Source organism: Lissotriton helveticus, chromosome 9 (genome assembly GCF_964261635.1).
Source record: "Lissotriton helveticus chromosome 9, aLisHel1.1, whole genome shotgun sequence".
Taxonomy (NCBI): domain Eukaryota; kingdom Metazoa; phylum Chordata; class Amphibia; order Caudata; family Salamandridae; genus Lissotriton; species Lissotriton helveticus.
In genome coordinates, this window is record NC_136070.1 from 1,139,329,864 (window position 1) to 1,139,353,171 (window position 23,308).

General features: G+C 43.8%; 1 protein-coding gene across 1 annotated transcript in view; it reads left to right on the forward strand.

Annotated features, from left to right (window-relative positions):
• DNAH12 (dynein axonemal heavy chain 12) overlaps positions 1-15,709 on the forward strand; it is a 1,534,490-nt gene extending 1,518,781 nt beyond the window's left edge. Inside the window, exons 73-74 of the mRNA XM_078661571.1 lie at positions 3,954-4,021; positions 14,221-15,709. Coding sequence (XP_078517697.1) covers positions 3,954-4,021; positions 14,221-14,411 — 259 coding nt within the window. The 3' untranslated portion in view covers positions 14,412-15,709. The remainder of the gene's footprint in view (positions 1-3,953; positions 4,022-14,220) is intronic.
• The last annotated feature ends 7,599 nt before the right edge of the window (positions 15,710-23,308 follow it).

Consider the following 23,308-nt stretch of genomic DNA (forward strand, 5'->3'; position numbering starts at 1 on the left):
TCAGCTGTGGAATGTTAATAGCTGGTTGGACTGTTGAAGTCCGCATTACATATTGGACTAATTGTCTATGTATTTTAATCAGTTGTTTTAGCTGAACTAAAAGTTCTGGTATTGACATTTTTTCAATGTCTGGATGTGGTGTGTAGCCGGCTAGAACTGGCCATGTTGCTCCTGGTCTACCTAGTGGACCGAGCCTGGTGATGTGATTATTATGTTTTAGGGCGCCTTTAAACCAGAGCGGCTGCTCTTGGTATTTTAATGGGATTTCCACCTCCTCGAAAGGAGTGTAGTCATCCGGAGGTTCCTCTATTTTATAATAGTGGAACTCTTTTGTGACAGCGTTTGCTGTTGGAAAGTTTATCCATTAATAGAATACCTCTGTCTGCCGATATTCGTGTGCCTCAATTACGAATATGACTGTACCACCTCTTGGTGTTAGTCCATTTTCTATAAGTTTAAGTGTTATAGTTTTTCTTATGCTGACCGGGATGAGTATTGCATCCGGGTCCTGCTGTAGGAGACTTGTGTCATCCGCTAGGAGTTGAGCTGCTATTCTAGCTGCCTCCCTTTCTTCTTCATTGTCTGACATTTTACTGACAAGAAGGTTTTTTTTTTTTGTTGCAGATCAGGTTTTCAAGGAAACAAAGATTAGATGCACAATATTTTGGAACACTGTATCCTTCAACGTTGAATAAACCAAAAACTATACATAGAAATCTCTTTCTAATAAGTTCCGGCGGATTTTAACCTTTGAACCACTCCAGACGTCTTTGGAGTATTTACGGGAGAAAGGGGCTGTGTGAAAAAGCCCGACTGAGTTACTCTAATGTCTTGTGTTAGATTTATCGCCTTACCAAACCGTTGGGCGCCATGTAGTGTAGTTCCTATATTCCAAATAGGCTCTGCGCATTGGAATAATATCTTCAGTAGTGTAGACGTAGGACTGAGGTTAACTAGGTCTTTTACTGACGATATTAGACTTAAGTTTTATGTGCCAGCTAGCTCAGAGTTCACTAGAAACTTTCTCGAATAAGCGAGGAGGAGTTTAACCTCCCTGGATAGACAAGAAGGGATTTCGTTTCTGACAACCATAGAACATGACAACTTTGCTCTCCCTGATCAAGAGTATATCTCTAGAGTCGTGTGAAAACAAAAGACAGCTATTTTACTCAGTCAATACGTGCATACTTAGTTTCACCAGATTTGTAGAGAAAAGAAGAGACGGGCGTGTTCAATAAAAGGTGTTATTTATTGATCAGTCTCTGTTCTCATACAAGAGAAATGAATCGCTACAATTGCAATACTTAGGGTTAAGTAGAATGCATATAGTGAAAGCAGGAGTATAAAATAATACTGTAAAAGCATTGATATGGTTTCTGAGCCATATGATACTTTAAAATGGATAAAAGATATACATACATATATACATTGACTAATCGTACTCAACTGGTGCTTCTAACTACGCCTACCCCGGTGTACCTGACCTAAGCCTAATACATGGGAGGGAGTAAGTAAGTAGCAGTTTAAGTTAAGTTTGTTTTGCCAAGAATCTGACTCAAGAATTCTCTATAAGGGTTTAGTCAGTTCAGTACCTGGGATTTAGAAGGCTGGAGGTCTGGTATCTCTTTCTCAGGACTCGATATCCCAGTCACCCGCGAAGGTGGGCTGGAAACGCTGGAGGCTGGATTTCTCGGCAAGAGAAATGACAGCGTCTTCCTCAGCGCGTCAAAAGGGGAGGGGCAGCGTCCGTGGGCTCTCGCATCAGCTGGGCTCTCCGGCAAGTAGTCACTGCTCCAGGTTCATCACCACCGTGTCTCTGCTTAGGACAGCGTTGGTATATTTATACCTGAGAGGTGCTGGGTTTGACGTAAGGATGGACATAAGACGTCAATAAAGATGTCACTAAGAACTGAGCGTTCTTGCAGTGCTTTACAGGAGTTCTTGGACTAAATCAAAACATGGCAGGCGGGGATTTAGGTTGCTCGAGGCTTGGATTTGTTTAAGAACTCGGTGTGCTTTCTAGGGGGCTGGAGGAATAGTGCTTGCTTAATGTGACAGCATGCGCTATGACTAATTTATGAAACGGGTTTCTGTGCCGTTATTCATGTGCCTCAATTACGAATACGACTATACCACCTATCGATGTTAGTCCATTCTCTATAAGTTTAAGAGTTATAGTTTTTCTTATGTTGACCGGAATGAGTATTGCATTCAGGTCGGTCTGCAGGAGACTAGTGTCATCCTCTAGGAGTCGAGCTGCTATTCTAGCTGCCTCCCTTTCTTCTTCACTTTCTGACATTTTTACTGACAGAAAGGTTTTTGTTGCAGGTCAGGTTTCAAGGAAACAAAGATTAGGTGCACAATATTTTTGGAACACTGTATCCTTCAACATTGGCTAAACCAAAAACTATACATAGAAATCTCTTCCTACTAAGTTCCGGCGGATTTTAACCTTTTACCCACTCCAGACGTCCTTTGGAGTATTTACGGGAAAAAGGGTCTGTGTGAAAAAGCACGACTGAGTTACTCTAACGTCTTGCGTTAGATTTATCGCCTTACCAAACGTTGGGCGCCATGTAGTGTAGTTCCTATATTCCCAATAGGCTCTGCGCATTGGAATAATATATTCAGCAGTGTAGACGTAGGACTGAGGTTATCTAGGTCTCTACTGACTATATTAGACTTACGGTTTGCCAGCTAGCTCAGAGGTCACTAGAAACTTTCTCGAATAAACGAGGAGGAGTTTAACCTCCCTGGATAGACAAGAAGGGATTAGCTTCTGACAACCATAAAACATGACAACTTTGCTCTCCCTGAATAAGAGTGTATCTCTAGAGTCGTGTGAAAACAATAGACAGCTATTTCACTCAGTCAAATGTGCGTACTTAGTTTCACCAGAATGCAGAGAAAAGAGAGACGGGCGTTTTCAATAAAAGGTGTTATTTATTGAGCAGTTTTCTTCCTCATACAAGAGAAATGAATTGCCACGATTGTAATGCTCATGGTAAAGTAAAGTGCGTACAGTAAAAGGAGGTTTATAAAATAATACTGTAAAAGCATTGATATGGTTTCTTAGCCATATGATTCTTTAAAATAGATAAAATATATACATACATATATACATTGACTAATCGTACTCAACTGGTGCTTCTAAATACGCCTACCCCGGTGTACCTGACCTAAGCCTAATACGTGGGAAGGAGTAAGTAAGTAGCAGTTTAAGTTAAGTTTGTTTTGCCAAGAATCTGACTCAAGAATTCTCTGTAAGGGTTTAGTCAGTTCCGTACCTGGGTATTAGAAAGCATCTCTTTCTCAGGACTCGATATCCCAGTAACCCGCGAAGGTATCCTGAAACACCGGAGCTGGATTTCTCGGCAGGAGAAAAGACAGCGTCTCTCTCAGTGCGTCAAGGAGGAGGGGCAGCTGGGCTCTCGGGCAAGTAGATAGCTGCTCTGCTCCAGAATCACCACCGTGTGTTTGCTTAAGGCAACGTTGGTATATTTATACCTGAAAGGTGCCTGGGTTTGACGTAAGGATGGACATAAGACGTCAATAAAGATGTCACTAAGAACTGGCCGTCTTACAGTGCTTTACAGGAGTTCTAGGACGAAATCAAAACAAAAGCAAGGGGGATTTCCCAGGTTGCTGGAGGCTTGGTTTTGTTTAGAGAACTCGGTGTGCTTACTAGGGGGAGAGAGCACAGTGATCGGGGTCCTGATTAGCAGGATCCCAGTCAGACTAGTCAGAAAACAGACCGACACTAGCAAAAAGTGGGGGTAACCATGAAAGCAGGTTCTACTTTCCTACAGCCCTAGTTACTAAATTTCATCTCTTGTCAGTCAGAAAATACTAGAGACAATAATGATTTTTAATGAACTAAAATGAGATATTTTGTACAGTTTAAATATCAGGAAAGCAGGGATGCTTATTTATATCTTGTTTTGTCTTTTCAGCGGTCTACTGGCTGAACAATTCCCCAAGATCCTGTTTGATGCTGTACCAATCATTTGGATAAAACCAAGTAAGTTAGTTTAGAATACGTTTATATATGGTTTTATGCTTAAAGTTGAAAAATAACCAGTGTACACAGAACTGCATTTTTCAAACATTTTGTATTCATAGCCAACTCTATATGACTGGCACAGGAGGACATTTGCAAGACTTTACACTGTAACATTATGGCCATCAGGCTATGACGGCACTAAACCAAATTATAGACCTGCATCTCAGAGAAGAACCTATAACAAGGAAGAGTGACTTTAACAACTGGTGTAGCCTGAGGCAGAATGATTATAATGCTATTAGAACATCCTAACCACTATAGGTGAAATGTTCTAAATTAAAAAGTGAGAAATAAAATGAAAACCATTGGAATGTTGGAGTAGAAGGCCCATAATTGCCATTATTGGCAGCGTTGGACTGGGAACCGCAAACCTTTCCTTGCAATTACGTTCAGCCATCCCCCCGGGAGGGGTGGGGCGTGTTTCTGGCGGGAAACACTGCTGCTGTGCTTTTGTTACTGGGGGCCGATTATGCAGCACTGCTGCAAAACCGCCTCCCAGTAACAAAAACAGTCCTCACCAGTCCAAAACAATCCCCCACCCTTCCGGCCAACCGGGAAAAACCTGGTGTCCGCTATGGCCAGTCCAGCCCTGATTATTGGCCCTGAAGCATTCTACTGTTTTCAGTTGATCTGTCAACATTCCAGTATTCCAATAGGAATTAATTGTTTGGTTGGTCTGTAAGGTCCAGGTATATTAATGTTCCATTCTCAAAAAGTAGTTGCAAATTGCTTGCTGACTTTTTACAAATGGAATCTGATTTTGTGAGCCAATCTATGTATTATTGGGTTGGTTCACAAACTAATGAACCAAAGCATCAATATTCATTTGGCAGTTCTCAATCTGCGACTACCTATGATTGACTACAATCACAGGGCTGGTGGCCTGCAAAAAAGGCAGATTACCATTTATGAGATTTGTATTCCAAAATGGAAAACTTTTTTAATGCAGTCCAGATGCATATCTATCCATAACATGTAGTATAAAAGGAATGGTGTGGAGTGGATCATTAATATATAATATAACCGTCATCTGCAAATCATAATGTTTTTAAAAACAATCACATTGATAGTGCTGAATGAATGAATACATGACTGAAGTGTCCCAGTGCTAAGGGAAAGAATGGAAAACACAGCTCAGAGTAGAAGATATGGTTTCATTGATTAAATCTGTTGATTCAATTATGTCATTGAACAGGTAGGTTTTTAATTGTTTTCTGAACTTATCGGGACTGAGTTGAGCCTATAGGGAAAGAGATAAGGCCTACCGCACGTCGTGTGAAAGGGAGTCTCCCTGAGCTCTGCTCAGTTTTCTCTTCTCTTCAGGTTTTTCCTATGTTCTCAGCATGTCTTCTAGTAAGAAGTCTCTCTTTAGACCATGCTCTTCTTGTGGAAATCTGCGCCTTTATTCAGAAGATCCTCACAGTAAGTGTATTTACTGTCTTTACCCTGACCATGAGGTGGGTAAATGTAAGTTCTGTAGAACTTTCTCCACAAAGACTCTAAAAGATAGGGAAGACCGTCTTCTTCTGTGGTTTCAGAGACTTAAGGACAAGGATAATATACTTTCTGATGCTGAAAGTCTAATTTCTGGTCGTTCCCAAGCAGCTTCAAAACGTGGTAGTGTGCAGGAGTTGCCTTCACCATTCCTTAAGAAGAAGAAGATGTCTCTCTCTCTGGCCCCTGCGGTGTCTTCACCTCTACCTGCTACGTCCACGCCCACGAGACCTGGCTCTCAGGCGTCTGCTGCATCTTTCACTCATGTTTCTGTCAAAAAACATGTTTCATCGTCGACAGGAGCGTCGACGGTCGTCCCGACGACTAAATCTGCAGTTTCCGGCTCGTCAACGACGACAGTGACGACGACGTCTGCATCAGGATCGTCGACAACTGTTTCGTTGACGGCGTCGTCGTCGACTAAGGTAACTCTCAGTTTCAAGACTGTACCATCGGTTATCCCTATTGCTTCGTCATCGAAGAAGCCTCCACCGTCGACGACCAAATATTCGTTGACGAAGAGTGTTAAGAGCCCCGTCGACGGCCGCCCCGTCGACGGCCGCCCCGTCGACGACTGCCCCGTCGACGACTGCCTCGTTGACGACTGCTCCGTCGACGAAAAAGAAGTCATCCTCGTCGTCGACTCCGTCGACGGCTCCATTGCCATTGACAGCAGAACCATCGACGATGGATTCTTCTTGTGTGACTCCAGCACCTTCATCGTCGTAGTCGACCGACGACATCTTCCGCATTTGCCTCTCTGCCTTTGCTGCCACCGCCAACACGCTTCACCAACGCCGCAAGGTGCCTATTGACCAAATTTCCATCTCCAGTGACCCGAAACCTCCCTCACCCTTGTTTGCCACGGATTCCGATCAGGATTCGGAGGAAGATGTGCATGAGTCTTTTAGGGCGGCACGTAGTCCATCTGATTTGGTAATCAAGTGCCAGGACTATAGCAATGATAATGAGGACCAATATTTCCAACAAGAGGAAACGACGGTACAAGTTCCTACAGCGACAGTTCCTTTGTCACTTATCTCTAATCTCCAACATATGTTAGAGGATTATAATAGGAGTTTCCCTCCTTCTCCACAGGTTCCTACAGTTCCTTCTGTTTTAACGCCTGTTGCAGTGCCTGCTGCGGCTCGTCTGCCGCTTCTACCGACATCTGCTCCTCAGATACAAACGTCAGTTCGGATACACACTACTGTGTATGACGACGAAGGTGACATTACTCCGGATCGTGAAGATGGTGAGGTCCGAGAAGACGATGACGAAGATATGGCGGAGTGGGACAATTATCAAGCTCAAACACCATCTCCCTCTCCGGTAACGCCAGGTGATTCTCCGCCTGTGGATATTGCAAGTTTCCATCAACTGATGGATAGGGCGGCTCAACGTTTTAAATTGCCAAGAGTACAGAGGGAAGAAGATTGCTTCCTCTATGATTTCAAGAACCAACCATTTAAGCAAGTCCATACTGTACCTATTATTGACTTTATCTGGGCTGAAGGGGTGAAGTTGATGCAAACCCCAAATTTGCTGCCGGCGCAGATGCCCCGGTTGGAGAAGAAATATAAGGCGCCTGTTGGTAGTCCAGCATGCCTTATTGGACAGCCGAAACCAGATTCGGTGGTTACGCAGGCATCTCAGCGCCGTACTCGAAATCCTACGTCTACTGTGACTGCTCCACCAGATCGCGACGGTCGTCATCTGGATGCAATAGGCCGGAAATTTTCAACGATGGCCTCCACCACAGTGAGAGCGGCCAATGCTCTGGCTATTTTGGGGCGGTACGATCGCCAGATATGGGCAGACATGACGGCTTTCGTGGCTTTAGTACCATGCGCTTCAAAGGAGGACGCTTTGCAACTTCTCCAAGAAGGTGAGAGAACATCAGAGGAAATTATTGACTGTGCCGTCGATATTGCCTGTACAGGTTTCCGGCAGCTTGCTGGAGCGGCTGTTCTACGCAGACAAGGCTGGTTACGCTCCACATCCTTTCGGCGGGAGATGCATGCGAAAATATTGGATATGCCGTATGACGGCGAATCTCTTTTTGGGGCACATGTCGATGAGGCATTACAGTCTATCAAAAAAGATACCGACACTGCCCGCTCTTTAGAAAATTTAAAATTTCGGAAGCAGCCCTTTCGTGGTGCACGCAGACGCGGCACCTCTTCAAAGTTTCGAGGAGGAAGCAACCAATATCGTTCCTACAACCAAGGCAACCAACGCTATTCCAATAACCAACAACAGTCTTCTCATCAGCAGTCTTCCAAGACCTATAGGGGGAAATCTTCCTACAGAGGATCTGCTCCCAAGAGACAATGACTTGACTTTGCCCCAAAGAGTTGGAGGTCGAATCTCCCTGTTTTGTTCTCAATAGTCCTCCATTACTTCGGACCGTTGGGTTCTGGCCATTGTAGAGAGAGGCCATGCTCTAGAGTTCATCAAACTTCCTCCTCCTACTCCACCTTCCGGCCCACCTCCGGCCCACATTCAGGAACTACTCCATCAAGTTCGCCTATGATACAGAAGGGGGCAGTCGAGGTGGTGCCAAAATCTCAAAGGGGGAAGGGATTTTATTCCCGTTTTTTCCTTATCATCAAGATAAACGGAGATTGGCGACCAATATTGGATTTGCGAGCACTCAACAAGTATCTCAAGTGCCAGTCCTTCCGCATGCTGACGCTGTCAGAGATCTTACGCTTGCTCTTGATGGGAGATTTAATGTCAGCTATCGATCTCCAAGACGCCTACTTCCATGACCCTATTCTACCGCGACATCGGAAGTACTTGAGGTTCCGCGTGGGAAGGAAAGATTTCCAATTCAAGGTGCTGCCTTTCGGCCTACACTCCGCACCTCGCGTCTTTACAAAAGTAATAGCTCCTGTGGTTGCCTACCTGCGTCTCCAGGGTGTACAAATATTTCCACACCTGGACGACTGTCTCCTAAAATCACAGTCTTGCACGCAGTTGCTTCAGGACACACGCCTTTGTCAGGAGGTCTTTCGCTCCCTCGGACTTTCCATCAACATCGAAAAGTCCCAATTACGTCCAGCTCTCTGCAAGAATTTTCTGGGGGCCATGTTGGATACAACTCTTGCAAAAGCGTTTGTGTCTCAGGAACGCCAACAAAAGATACTTCAACTGGTTTCTCTTCTACGGACAAAGCAGTCCATTTCAGTCCGATTATTAAAGTCATTTCTAGGAATGGCATCATCGTGCATTGCGCTGATCCCAAATTGCAGACTACGGACACGCCCCATTCAAGAAGAACTGGATGGGCAATGGCGTCAGATCACCGGTTCCTTCAATGACAAAGTCTGTGTCACCGCTCGCATGAGGGCGGCTCTCAAATGGTGGACGCAGTCATCCAATCTGTTTGAAGGGACTTCCTTCCTCTCCGTCACTCCGGAGCTTACTCTAACGACAGACGCCTCTTTGGAAGGATGGGGGGCACACCTCCAAGGTCTGTCCATAAAGGGCAAGTGGACTCTGCCTCAGAGGGCTTGGCACATCAACAGGCTGGAGTTGACGGCAATTATTCTAGCGCTCAAGTCATTCCATTCAGTACTTCAAGGAGAGTCAGTCCTTATCCAAACGGACAACACAACCAGCATGCATTATATAAACAAGCAGGGCGGAACAGAGTCTCCACTCTTATCTCAGCTGGCGCAATCGATCTGGGACTGGGCTCTGAGTCACCACATCACTCTCAATGCTGTTCATCTTCCAGGTGTCTCCAACATCCTAGCGGATTCCCTCAGCAGGTCCACGTCATCGACCCACGAATGGGAATTACATCAACCAACACTCGAGTTGATTTTTCAGCGATGGGGTCGTCCGTCGATGGATCTCTTTGCCACACCAGAGAACTGGAAATGCCCATCTTACGCAAGCTGGCATCCCCACCGAGGGTCACAGGGCAATGCCCTTTTGATCAATTGGTGCAATCTGTTTGCTTACGCTTTCCCCCCGATCCCTCTGGTGCCTCGAGTATTGAGGAAGATGCGGAGGCAGCCTTGCCACATTCTTCTGATCGCTCCAAGATGTCCTCGACAGGCGTGGTTCTCGGAGCTGCTCCTTCTGTCCCAGTGCGAGCCCATCCTTCTTTATCCTTGGATGGACCTCCTCATGATGGACAAGGGTCAAATTTTCCATCCGGACCCCGCATCTCTGAGTTTGACAGCCTCGAACCTGAACACTTTGAATTTGCCCATTTAACCATGCCGCCAGACTGTAGAGACATTCTCGCTCTGGCCAGAGCTCCGTCAACCGTTAAAACCTACAAGCTTAAATGGAGAAGGTTTTGCCATTGGTGCGCTGCGGCTGGTGTCCATCCCATTCATTCCACGCCTGCGCAAATCCTCCCATTCTTTCTACAACAGGCTCAATCCGGACTGTCTCATTCAACTTTGAAAGTTTTTCTGGCGGCAATCTCACGCTTCCGCCAGGATGGCTCCACTTCGCTTTGTTCTTCTAGGATAATGCGTCAATTTTTCAAAGGATTGTTCTGCAAGTTCCCACCAGTTCGGCACGCTCCTCCTTCTTGGCGCCTTAACATCGTTTTAGCACAACTCATGAAGGCACCATTCGAACCTATACACAAGGCTGATTTGAAGTTCCTTACTTGGAAGGTTGCTCTTCTCCTTGCGTTGACATCTTCACGTCGTGTAAGTGATATTCATGCCTTCACGATAAATCCTCCTTTTCTTCAATTCCAGTCGGACTGTGTAGTGCTTCACACTAATCCCACCTTCCTGCCCAAGGTGCCTTCGGATTTCCACATCAACAAACCTGTTTTCCTAAAGACTTTCTTTCCTAACCCACAGTCTCCAGCAGAGCAGCGCTTGCACTCCTTTGACATTAAAAGGTGCTTAAAATTTTACATCAGCAGAACAGCTCCTTTTCGTAAAGCTGACCAACTGTTCATAGCGTATGGACGCTTCCACAAGGGGTGTCCAGGTACCAAACCCACTATTGCTCGTTGGGTTTCCTCGGCCATCACTTTCTGCCATCAAATGGCAGGCAAGTCTCTACAGTCTCCAGTGAGGGCCCATTCCACCAGGGCGATGTCGTCTTCAACTGCCCTGTTCGACGGTGTGCCGCTTCATCAGATCTGCAGAGCAGCCACGTGGTCCAGCAGGCACACGTTTACAAGACACTTCTGCCTGGGTGTCATCAATGATGCTGATACTGCAGTGGGACAGGCTGTGCTTCGTAATCTTTTTCAATAAGGTGAGCCTCTGTCTTCCCTCCTCCATTATGGTTTACCATGTTCTTTTTGACTTGCATGACTAGATATGTATGTATATTCATATACTTTGGTCTTATAAGTCGGTTCATTATTACTGCTTTCTATTCTATGTTCAAGCATGTGAATCTATGAAAGACACCCTAATAGTGGAGAAGAACATTTGTTACTTACCTGTAAACAGGTGGTTCTCCAGTATTGGTGTCTTTCATAGATTCACATGCGACCCGCCCACCTCCCCTCAGAGGCTCTCTTCTCCTCATAGACTCTGTGGTCACTCTTGTGCTGCGAGAATCTGAGGTACTAAGCCCTGAGGAGAAGGTTCTGGAGGGCTGCTGGCGCCTGATTGGCTACAGTTTGGACCAACATAATGACAGGAATAGACTACAAGTGTCTTTTTCCCTCTTCATGTATTCCTATGTGGAATTATGTCTAGGCTTTTCTGCCTTTTTTCTAATGTGTATTTCATGTGTTATGTTTCTACATATACATATTATGAGTATGTTATTGCTATTTTATTTACCGTGGGACTCCCACTCCGACGACGGGGAATATTCAAGCATGTGAATCTATGAAAGACACCAATACTGGAGAACCACCTGTTTACAGGTAAGTAACAATTGTTCTTTTTAGGTGCTTACAGAAGATTTCGATATCCTGGATGCTTCTCAGGGCTACCGGGAGGCTGCTAATACAGAGCAGGCTGAGCTGACCCATATTACCTTAACTCAAACAGTAAACCTTTGGCAATCAGCAGCCAATGAAAGTTTCACCGATGTGTAGACATGGACAATCATCTGTTAAGACCTAAGATAGTTTGTGAAACTGCATTGTGTACAACTTGCAATCTGTGTTACAAGTAGTTTGGGAGCTCTACTAGCCAGGGGTTGCAGAAATCAAGTCTTGATATTATCAGTGCCTCTACGATGTTTTCCTAGAACAGGAATCAAGAGACGGTAAAATCTTTCTCTCTATTCTAAGAAGACGAAACAAGATCATCTTAATGAGGTCTTCAAAAGAGAGCTTCAGGTGAAAAATTATTCTTAGATTTCTTGTATACCCACACGGTACAGAAGGACTACCCAAAATGTTGGGCACAAATTGCTAGGCCATGCTGTGGCGTTGCTAAACATAACTACTACTTTTTTGTTAATACTTAATGTCAGAGAGTTTTGAGTAATCAACACAGATAATTCTTTAAGACGAGGAAAATATTTGCGCTGTTTCTTCGGAATTCCCATCTTGTCTCAAAGTGAGTTGCGTAGCGTCACTATCTGCATAGAACTTGAAGCCATAAAAGTCCATGCGTTTGGCTAATAGAAGCACATATAGGTTTAACAAACAGCTCTTTCACTTTGGAGAGTATTATATTCGTAGCATAGATAAAGCAGTTGTGTTTTAAATGTGATAACTGGACAAGATATAAATAGTAATTTAATTTTAATTTTGCCAATGTTTTTCTCAAAGGATTTTAATTCGGATTTAATGTTTTATTTTCATGCTTCATAGAAGAAATTATACTTCCTCTTAAAAATACATTAAAAGCATCACATATATATTTCAGAAGTGTCAGCTGGATTATTAACATTTAAATAATCAAAAAATAATTGTGATTAATGTATTACAAATATATGCAGATAACACAAATACAGTATTTATTCTCCAACTATGGATATGTTTATGGACACTTTCCAAGACAAGAGCGAATGTAATTAAAGCATGGTTAGATATAGTGATAGCTTTATATAACAAGGCGAGGGAGTGAAGAGGTGTCATACACGGACACTAGGGCGGATACGTCCTCCTCTAGTACTTAGTAATTAAATCAAAAGATCCACCACATAGATCGGACTATGTTCAAGGAAATGTGTTACTCATCCTGATGTGGATGCACACAGTGTTTGCTTAACCACTTGGATGCTAAGGTGTTTTATGGCTTTGAATGTAATTTCCATTGAAGTCAATGGAAACTCCATGACGAGCTGGGCTCGTCATGAGCGTCGAAGGGGTTAAATATCCCTCACACACCAAAAGGGCCCTTGGTGTCATGCTTCATCATAGGGGTTTCCTGCCCCGCTGCGGGACCGGGTGTGCTAAGACCTACGACTACGTGGGAGCACTGTCTTGACAACACTATGTGTAGTGATTGGGTAGTAAGAGGAGAGATCGGGCGTGAGTATGGGTAAGTGATTTAAAAAGGACTTGGCCTCATGGTCTTAAAAAACTTTAATAGGTCGTTGAGGCTGGACCTGTTAAAAAGGTGATGCGGAGATGTCCTGCGTATGATGTGCGGATACTCCTATAAAGTCAACATGTTTCGAAGCAAAGGCTTCTTTATCAGGACTGAAAGATTAGCCGTTATTTTTAGATTCGTATATAAGCTCCAGTGATCAATCACCTTGGCATTTGCTAAAAAAGCTTTAAATAGTGCATAGGATTTTGAAGGATGACATTTCATTATGGAAAGGCTATACATAGTTTGTCTTTATTCATTGATGTTATCTGACTGACCAAAGGAGTTAGCTGATCAATTTCTACTTCATTATCTTTTATTTTCATTTCATTATCAGACACTTCATTACTAGCCTTGCCATATAATTGTGAATACATTGAATATCAGAACCAAAAAGTGTACATATTGAACCCGATGCACAAAAGTAATTTGAGACAAAATCCTAACTTTACAACTTTCAGGATTCACAAAGGGCAATTAGGAGTAGTAAAGTTAGGATTTCTAACTTTACAGTAGTAAAGTTAGGAATCCTAACTTTACTACTCCTAAATGCCTTTTGTGAATACCGAAAGTCGTAAAGTTAGGATGTTGTCTCAGTTAAACTTAAGTTTTCTAGACAAAATCCTAACTTTACGACTTTTGGTATTCCCAAAGGGCGTTTAGGAGTAGTAAAGGTAAAGTACTAAAGAGATAGAATTTAGAAAAGGGCACTATCATGTGCTAATTCTATTCATGTATTTGTTAGATTTGAACCAGAGCTCATATCTTGATCTGTAGAGTTTATTCATGAATTTGTATGGCACACACTTTTTTCACTTGAATATATTTTTATTGTAAACAAAAGTCTACATTGCAGTCCCCACATTCCCAGGTTCACACAAACCATGGCCATTTTGTTGTATTAAAAAGCCACAGACCAAAGTTGCTTAATGTGTCTTTGTATCCTCATGAATGTTTCTTTCAAGTGTTCTTTTTATCAGTCTCTTTATCCAGTTGTATCCTTGACACATATTTAAATTTTGTGTTTTACTTTCTGGAATATAGGAATTAGGGATTTATAGTTTTCTAAAAGGCCAAAGAAAATGAGGAGATTAGCAAAATATCTGAAATCCATACTCATTTTCCAGTCTCTAGTCTCATACGTGTAATATATTACTTCTCTTCCAGATAAAAAATCAGAGATCAAGAAATCAAATGCTTATATGTGTCCACTGTACAAGACCAGCGAGCGCAAAGGAACCTTGTCCACCACAGGACACTCCACAAACTTTGTCATTGGATTGTTGCTACCGACTAATAAACCTGTACAGCATTGGATCAAACGAGGAGTTGCTCTACTATGCCAGCTGGATGATTAGCGTTGCAGTATTCACACTGAAAGCAACACTTTAAGCACATGGATAGATGAACACTTATTTAAATGGTTCTTACTCAGGCGTTGATGATCCCATAATAATGTCCCACAAACAGTATATGTTGTCATTTTGATGTCTGAACCACCTGCAAAACATTATTCCGAATAAGTATTTTCTACTGTCTCAGGACCAATACCTCAAAGATTTGTTTTTACAAACAAAATAGGGAGATGGAGACTGCTTGGCTTTATAAAGTTGTCTAGGAGCTTCATTTAATTATTTTCTCCTCTTGCATATGTTCTAACCAATCACCATATGATAACTAAACATTGTTAAGTCATGTATCAGCAATGTGTCTAAATGTATGTGGGACAGATTATGTTACAGACAGGGGAGGCTTAATTGAATCCCTCCACCACCAAAGGCATTTATTGCAATTCACTTCAATCGTTGGCCTACAATTTTAATTCTGTGGCAGAAAAAAAAGATCGGTGATAATTTGAGTATTTTATCCTGGTTTAATAGGATTTACATTTAAGGGTAAATTTGACTCTGTAGGACCCAGGAATAATATGAAGCAGATATGTTCAAATGTTACCACTTTGAGCTATTTTCTGATCCTAGTAGCCTTTAATGTTTGACGGATAGCTGGTTTTCAGACATTTCCCCACTGTTAATTGGTAGTTGATGTATATTTAAGTTAAATGTTAGAAGAGTCTTGAGCGGCTGTTGCAGTTCTCATCAGATGAAACTAACATTGATTCATGGTGGTCAGAGTAAGCGTGGGAAGTGCTCTGACGGACACAAATTGACCCGATTCACTCATCCATGTTATGCACATCTTTATAAACCCTGCCACTTAGAACTATACTGTCATCGCTTGCCACACCTTGGCAGCACAATCTTTGGTGGACCAGCTGCAGTCACTGATGGCTCTTTGGAAACACACTTAAAGAGGAGCTGTTCTGGGGCAGGTCGCATAGGTCACCGAATGCCTAAAATCATTATAGGTATTTTTAAAACCTAATCAAAATATTTTAATTTTAAAACAAGTGACATTTAGGCACAAACCTGTGAGTAGTGGTGCTAGTACATATTAATTCCTATCACGGTGAATGTACATAAGATGAGTTTCTAAAACTCCGTGGTTATTTAATGTACAACATTTTTATGAACCAAAGCCCCTTTTCCCATTTCAAACCTATTTTGAGTCTACTTTGTACAGAATTTCTACACATATATATTGTGAAATAACCTGAGAGCATACTAATAAAGCGGCATTGCTAAATGCTGAACACTTATTATATCTGTGTTGTTTGTATCTATTTCTAAATGTTACAGTTTTGCTGAGTGTATTACACGCCCTTTCCTATATTGTAGAGTGGAGCAAAATCTCTAAATTCACTTTATACCTTTCACAAATCACACTACGGGGCTGATTCCGATGTCGGACGGACCGGAGTCTGTTCGACATTGGTTGGAAACTGGAACCGAACGACCTCCTGTCATCGGTTACAGCCTCGCAAATAGGATGAACCGAACAGGGTTCGGTCGCAATCCTATTCTTTACAATGGGAGCATGCATTCCCACCAGAATGCCTGCTCTCTTTGCAAAGAGCAGAGGTGCAATTCATCCCTTCACCCGGTGACAGGCACCTCAAGGTTCCTGCCAACGGGTGCAGGGAACAACAGAGGGGCACTATAGGTGCCCACCTAGCCTGCCATTCGGAGGCCTTGCACCAATGGGGGCCCTGCTGGGGCCCCACAGATTAGGATTCCGATAGTCTTTCTGTGTCAGAAAGGGCAACACAGACAGGCTATGGGAATCTTTCATCGGAATCCCTTGACCGGAAAGAGCCACCCGAGGGATTGTTGGAGGATTTCCGAATGGCAGCCAGGTTCTCCGAGCCCATCGCAAGCCATTCGTAAATCCAGTTTGGATTCCTTTCCGACCGACCTTATCAAAATGGTCTGGTCGGAAAAGAACCCGAACAGCCCATTCCGATGCAGTCAGACCCGTTCCGACCGTATGGGAATCGGCCCCTAAGTCTGGCCTCAGCCATTTCACCATGGGGTTTGATCAGTGGCCGTCCATCAAAATTGAACGGTGAAGGTCTGCAGAAATTGTCTGTACTTCATCTGCCTTTTATGATGTCACAGTCTATTTGTTTCCTAGCTGGATGGTGATACCTAATCCTTAAAGAATCAGAAACATGGGTTACCTTTTACTGGGGTTCTAAGTGTTCTGATGTCTCGAGATCACCTAGACGAGCTCAGTATACATGTTATCAATGTAATACAAATATCTCTGGCTGTGACGATGCCAACAGATTTGGCAGAAACAAAGGTTGCCTTTGAGAAGCCAGCAAAGACCTTCCATCCAAGGGAGTAGCCAAAAAAATAAAATACCTCCCACTTTAAACTATGTCCAGAGTAGCTCTGATTGAGCGGGTTAGGCAAACAAACCAGGCAGTGATTGAGGAGATTGGTCACCTCTAAAGAATTCTGAAATTCTTAAATTTCTTTCCCAGTCCTCTCTCTTTCAGTTTGTTGCCCATCCTTATCTCCATCCTTCTTTTTAAAGAAAATATATATTTTTATTGTTTTTCAAAACAATGATTCCAAAATAAAACTCAATTACAGTCGCATAATACCATACATTATTCACCACTCCATGGAGCATTACATCATCACTTCCTTAACTAGATCCTTAATTACTTAGCCAGGCATGAATTAACACAAGTTTATCATCTCAGTTTCTTTCCCTTCCATGACCAACATATCTTCAAGTGTCTATTGATCCAGTCATCAAGTCAGGGATACGTCCCAGGGCCCTCTTGGTCTGCATCTAATATATTTAACCCATAATATTTCCTCCATCCCCCCCCACCTTGTGGAATAATTTTTCCGGGCATCCTCTCGCCTTGTATGTGACCCTCTCGGCTGCCAGATTAGGATTCAGACAGCCTGTCTGGCTGTGGCGATGGCAACAGATTTGGCAGAAACAAAGGTTGCCTTTGAAAAGCCTGCAAAGACTTTCCATCCAAGGGAGTAGCCAGAAAAATAAAATACCTCCCACTTTAAACTATGTCCAGAATAGCTCTGATTGAGCAGGTCAGGCAAACAAACCTGGCAGTGTTTGGGAATATTGCTCATCTTTAAAGCATTCTGAGCTTCTTAAATTTCCCTCCTCCTCCTTCCTATTTCAGTTTTTTGCCCTTCCTTATCTCCATTCGTCTTGCTTTTCCATGTAACTTTCCTTGCTTCTCAGATTGTTTTCTATAGTTTTTTACTCTCTATCTGTCAGTTTTTCCCAACCATTTTTCCCTTCTCATTATATCCTTCGACTTACTTGTTTCTCTCCATATTTCTTTCATGTATTACTTCATTCCTTTTTATCTGTAATCTCTCCTTCCATCTTGACATCTATCCACCACTCTATACATCATCCATCCTGTGTGTTCTTTCTTTCCATCCATCACTCTATATTGTTTCCAACAATTCATTCTTTTGTGACAGAGCCTCTGCTCCCCGGTAATGAGGCTTTGATGGAGCCCATTTTAGAGATATGGCAGAAGCCTATGACTGCCTCTGCTTTGCCCAGATCGTTGGCGAGAAGGTACAAAGTAGCACCTGGGAATCCATCTTGCTTATCTGCACATCCAACCCCTTAGAGCTTAGTAGTTCAGGCATCATGCTCTACGCAGCAGTCTACTGGCTCTTTTCCATCCACGCCTGGAGACAGGGAATCTAAAAGGATGGAACAATCAGCTTAGATGGTTGTTTTCCTCAGCCAGTATGGCCTTAAAATCCACAAATGCAATGTACCTACTTGGTCGTTACATTTGTGCTTTGATGGATTCGTCAATGAATGAAGTGATCCCTAAGCTTCCAGAGGATGTTCAGGGCCATTTTGCGGAGGTTCTGTCGGACATACGCGCTGCGGCCTGTCAAGTCATTCAATCTGGACTTGACATAGCGCACTCTGTTACTAGAGTGATGGGTTCCTAAGCGGCAACTAGGAGGCACGCCTGGCTAAGCTGGTCTGGTTTTTCTCAATATATGCAGGCCACCTTTTGGACTTGTTGTTTGATGGCTCCCGCCTCTTTGGTACCAAAAGCGGACTCAGCGCTGCAGCGCTTTAAGGATCGTAGGGTCACAACTCGATAGTTGGGTCCAGAGCCCGACCTATAGGCTTTGGTTACCATAGATTTCGAGGGTTTGGCAAGGCAACTGCAGCAACAACAGGTGAATCCTCTGTATAGATCATACGTAAGGAAAGGTAAAGGCCACCTGCGAGTTTCAGCTTACCAGCAAGTCTCCTCCTCCTCTTCCATTCCCTCAACTGGTACCACAGGGAAGCAGCTCTAGACCCCTCATCTTAGAGCATAGTGGTCACATGTGAGAAATACGAAATTGGAGATATGTTACATCAGATCTCTGGGTTTTAGATCTAGTAGAAAATGGATACACCCTTCCTTTCTGGGAGTTTCCCCCTCATTTCCCCCCTTGCTAGGACTGGGGCTCAGAGGACCATCTGTTGCTCCTTCCACAAGAGGTTCTGTCTTTACTACAGAAAGGTGCGATAGAGATTGTTCCGGAGCAGCATAGGAAAGGAGTCAGGGATGCTTCTCCCGGTATTTCCTGATCCCCAAAAAGGATTGAGACCAATCCTAGACCTGAGGATCTTGAATTTGTACCTCAAACAGGAGAAATTCAAGATGTTGAGCCCAGCTCTGGTACTTCTAGTGCTGCAGCAGGAAGACTGGATGGGGTAGAACGATTTACAGGATGCATATTTTCACATTCCCATCCTGAAGTCGCATCGGAATTATCTCAGTTTTATGGTGGGATCTCAACACTACCAGTTTGCGGTCCTTCCGTTCTGTCTTACATCCGCTCCAGCGATTCTTCACGAAAGTGATGGCAATCGTAGCAGCACATGTCAGAAGATCAGGGATTCCTGTTTTCCCCTATATGGGCGACTGGCTGCTCATGACAAAGTCGCCAGAGATGGTGCTGCACCATCTGCAGGTAACAACACGGCTGTTGTTAGACTTGTGTTTTTCGATAAATGTACCCAAATCTCACCTGGTGCCCTCTCAGCACAACCAGTTCATAGGGGCAGTACTGGACACTACTGTGTGTTGAATTTTCTCGTGTGGAGATGTTATGGTAGAGTGTTTTGGACAAGCTGTCTCAAGGGAAGATGTTTCCACCTCTTTCTCCGGTGGCCACAGTGATGCCTCCACTCTAGGGTGGGGAGCTCATCTGGGGAATCTGATGGTCAAGGGTCTTTGGTTTCCAGAGGAACTATTGCTTCACATCAATCTTCTAGAATTCTGGTGATACATTTGGCTCTCAAGGCTTTCCTTCCTTCCCATCCCAGTTCAGGTGCTGACGGACAACACTACTGCAATGTGGTAAAAAAACAAACAGTGAGGTTTAGAGTTGTATCGTCTCTCCATGAGAGGCTATGCAACTCTGGGCCTGGACTCTGGGCCTGGGCTCAGGACCATCAGATTTGTGTGATTGCAAATCATCTGGCCGGAGTGCTGAATGTGCGTCCAGACAGTCTCAGCGCGCAGTACTCGGCCAATCACGAATGGCGTCTCCATCCGGAGGTGAACCATCCCATTTTCAGGATGTGGAGGTTTCCGCGGTTGGACCTGTTTGCACTTACGAGAAAGCGCACTGCCTGCCGGGGAGCGTTGGTGGAGGTGTTTCAGCTAGACTGGGGCTCAGAGCTCTTTACGCGTCTCCCCCTATACCCTTCATTCCTCGAGTTCTGAGGAAGATTCACAAAAACCGGGCCCAAGTCGTATTTATTGCACCGAACTGGCCAAGAAGTGCACAGTACACATACCTCCTTTCCTCTCATCGCACCCTCTACTTCGTCTCTCTCTCTCTCTCTCTCTCTCTCTCTCTCTCTCAGGGCAGACCTCCTCTCGCAGTTGCTGGGGCAGGTTCTACACCCCCACCTCAAGAGCCTGCTCCTTCATGCCTGGAGATTGAACGGGGAAACCTGAGCTCCTTCTCTCTCCCGCCAGATGCGTTGGATGTTATTTTTTTGGCCAGAAGACACTCCACCAAATCTGTTTACTCCGGTAGGTTGCCAGGTTTGTATAATTGTGTGTAGAGAGATTGATTGATCCTTTACAAGCTCATTTGTCAGATATTCTCAGTTTCTTGTTTTCCCTGGCTCAACAGTGTTGTTCAGTAGCAACAGTCAAAGGCTACTTGTCTGCCTTGTTGGCCTTTCTTTGCTTACCAGACCAACCCTCTTTGTTCAAATCTGCCATGGTCCTGAGATTCCTTAAGGGTCTCACTAACAGGTTTCCTCCTACACCATTTGTCATGCCTCAGTGGGATTTGAATTTAGTCTTAACTTTCTTGATGTGGTCTCCCTTTGAACCCCTGCATAGTTGTCTATTCAGCTTTCTAGCATTTAAGACAGTTTTTCTGATTGCAATTACTTCTGCCAGGAGGGTTAGTAAGTTGCAGGCCCTTAGCACTAAGCCTCCTTTTACCTCAATTCATGCAGATTACATGGTTCTTAGGACCAAAGCTGCTTTCCTGCCTAAAGTGGTCACTCCCTTCCAAATGGGACAATCTATCACTTTACCCACTTTCTATTTTCCCCCTTCCAAGGAGGAGGAGAGATATCACCGCCTGGACCCTAAGAGGGCGGTCAGCTTCTACCTGGACAGGACTAAGGACTTCAGGTTGGACGACCAGCTTTTCATTGGATGTGTGGGCAAGATGAAGGGAAAGGCTGTCCACAAGAGAACACTGTCCAGGTGGATCATCCTCTGCATCAAGATCAGCTACGCCTTGGCCAAGCAGGAGCCTCCTGAAGGTATTCAAGCTCCTTCCACCAGAACTAAGTCTTCTTCTTTTGCTTTAGCTAGAGGTGTCCCTGTTGTAGACATTTGCAAGGCTGCAACTTGGGCCTCCCTCCTCACTTTAGTGAAGCATTACTGCTTAGACTCGGGGGTGAGGAGTGACAGCTACTTTGCAGGTTCTGTGCTGCAAGAGTTTTTGGGATATCCAAGAGCGGAACTGTTTGGGGATTCAATCCAAAAGATGAGGAATCCACTGGCAGAAGTATCCATCAGAAGAACAAGTTACTTACCTTCGGTAACGCTTTTTCAGGTGGATACAGTATCTGCCTGTGGATTCCTTACTGAACCACCCGCCTCCCCATTGCCTGCCTATTTATACTGAAAAAATAATTGGCATGAAATTCATATATTTTATTGTTATTTGAAGTAATATGATGCTTGTCACTAAGAAATGTCTATATTTTAGAACTTCCAGTTTTTGTCTTTATATTTTATAATGTGTGTATACGTGTGGAAATCTTGTCGGTTCACTCGTTCGCCTCGAAGGCACGGACAAAATGGGTGGAACTGATATCAGCACGCCGACAAGGTCTTCTTATGGCTCCGACTATGACATTGTGCAAGATTTCAAGTGCAGCTGTTCCACTGTGACGTCCTTATCGACGTGGGAGAACCATGGAGAAAGTGTTCCATGGAATGCTGTGCAAGGGGTAATTCAAAAGGTGAGGAATCCAAAGGCAGATACTGTATCCACCAGAAAAAGCATTATCGAAGGTAAGTCACTTGTTCCTCATGTTTCAAGTTCTATTGCGTTAGTTGAAAGTGCCTTGCATATATAACCATGAACACATTAATTCTTGTTGCATTTATTTTGAAGTTATACGTGCACATGTAATCATATATTCGAATGCACATTATAAATCTTTAATTAAAGTTAGCATAACTAGCCGATATTTCTTAACATGACATGTATTTTGTTTTCTGCATGTTCTCTCCTCTGCCGGTGCATTCTCAAGATTTCATCGATAGAGAAATAAGTATTAGAGACAGTGAAGCCTGACAAGAGCAATCTTGGTAGGAACTGGACAATTTAATGAGGACCAGAAGTCTCCTATTCATTGCCTATCAGGAATGAAGGGAAACTCAAGGTTGCTGAGGCAATCTAAGTTCTAAAGGGGTTAGAAAGTCTGGAGATGTTTCAAATTGTACCTGTGGAGTGAACACCATTGGACTTTGGAGGGTTGGTGCGAGATATTGCTGATGATGAGGTATCTGTGTTTTAACTAGCATTCACCCTGTTAGACGCTAGGAGAAATCCCTTGGACTTCGAAGGTGTTAGACATTTCATCCTTAGGGCAGTCTTTCCCCAGACTTTTTTCTGATTCTTTTTGTTGGACTTAGGACTCTGAGCCCTTTACCACTGCTGACCAGTGCTAAAGTGCATCTGCTCCTCCCCTAAACATGATACCATTGGTGTATACTTGATTGGCATGTGTGATGTACTGGTAAGTCAATTGCAAAATGGTATACCATATAACAAGGGCCTGTACTTAAAATGCTACTAGTGGGCCTGCAGCACTAATTGTGTCACCCACCTAAGTAGCCTTTCAAACCTGTCTCAAGCCTGCCACTGCAGTGCCTCTGTGTGCAGTTTACTGCCACTTCGACTTGGAATTTAAAACTACTTGCCAAGCCTTAAAGTCCCCCATTCTGATAGATACATCTGCCATGTGGATTCCTCACCTTGTGAATATCCCCTTGCGTCAGCAACATTCGGAAATTCTTTTTGTAGCCTCGCGCCGACGTGGACTAGGACGTCATAGAGACACGACCCCTCTCGCGACTCCGCTGACGTCACCGACGCCTACAATAGGCCCACGCCGGCGTGATGACATCAGTTCCCTTTTTTCCGCGTCGTCGACGCTAACGGTTTCGGGATACTCTGTAGCTATATAGTATATTGTTACTTTATTTCTTCGATTCTCCATTCTCTGACCTTTTGCTACCGTTGTCATGTCGACAAAGAAGACAGGGTTTAAGCCTTGTAGAGAATGT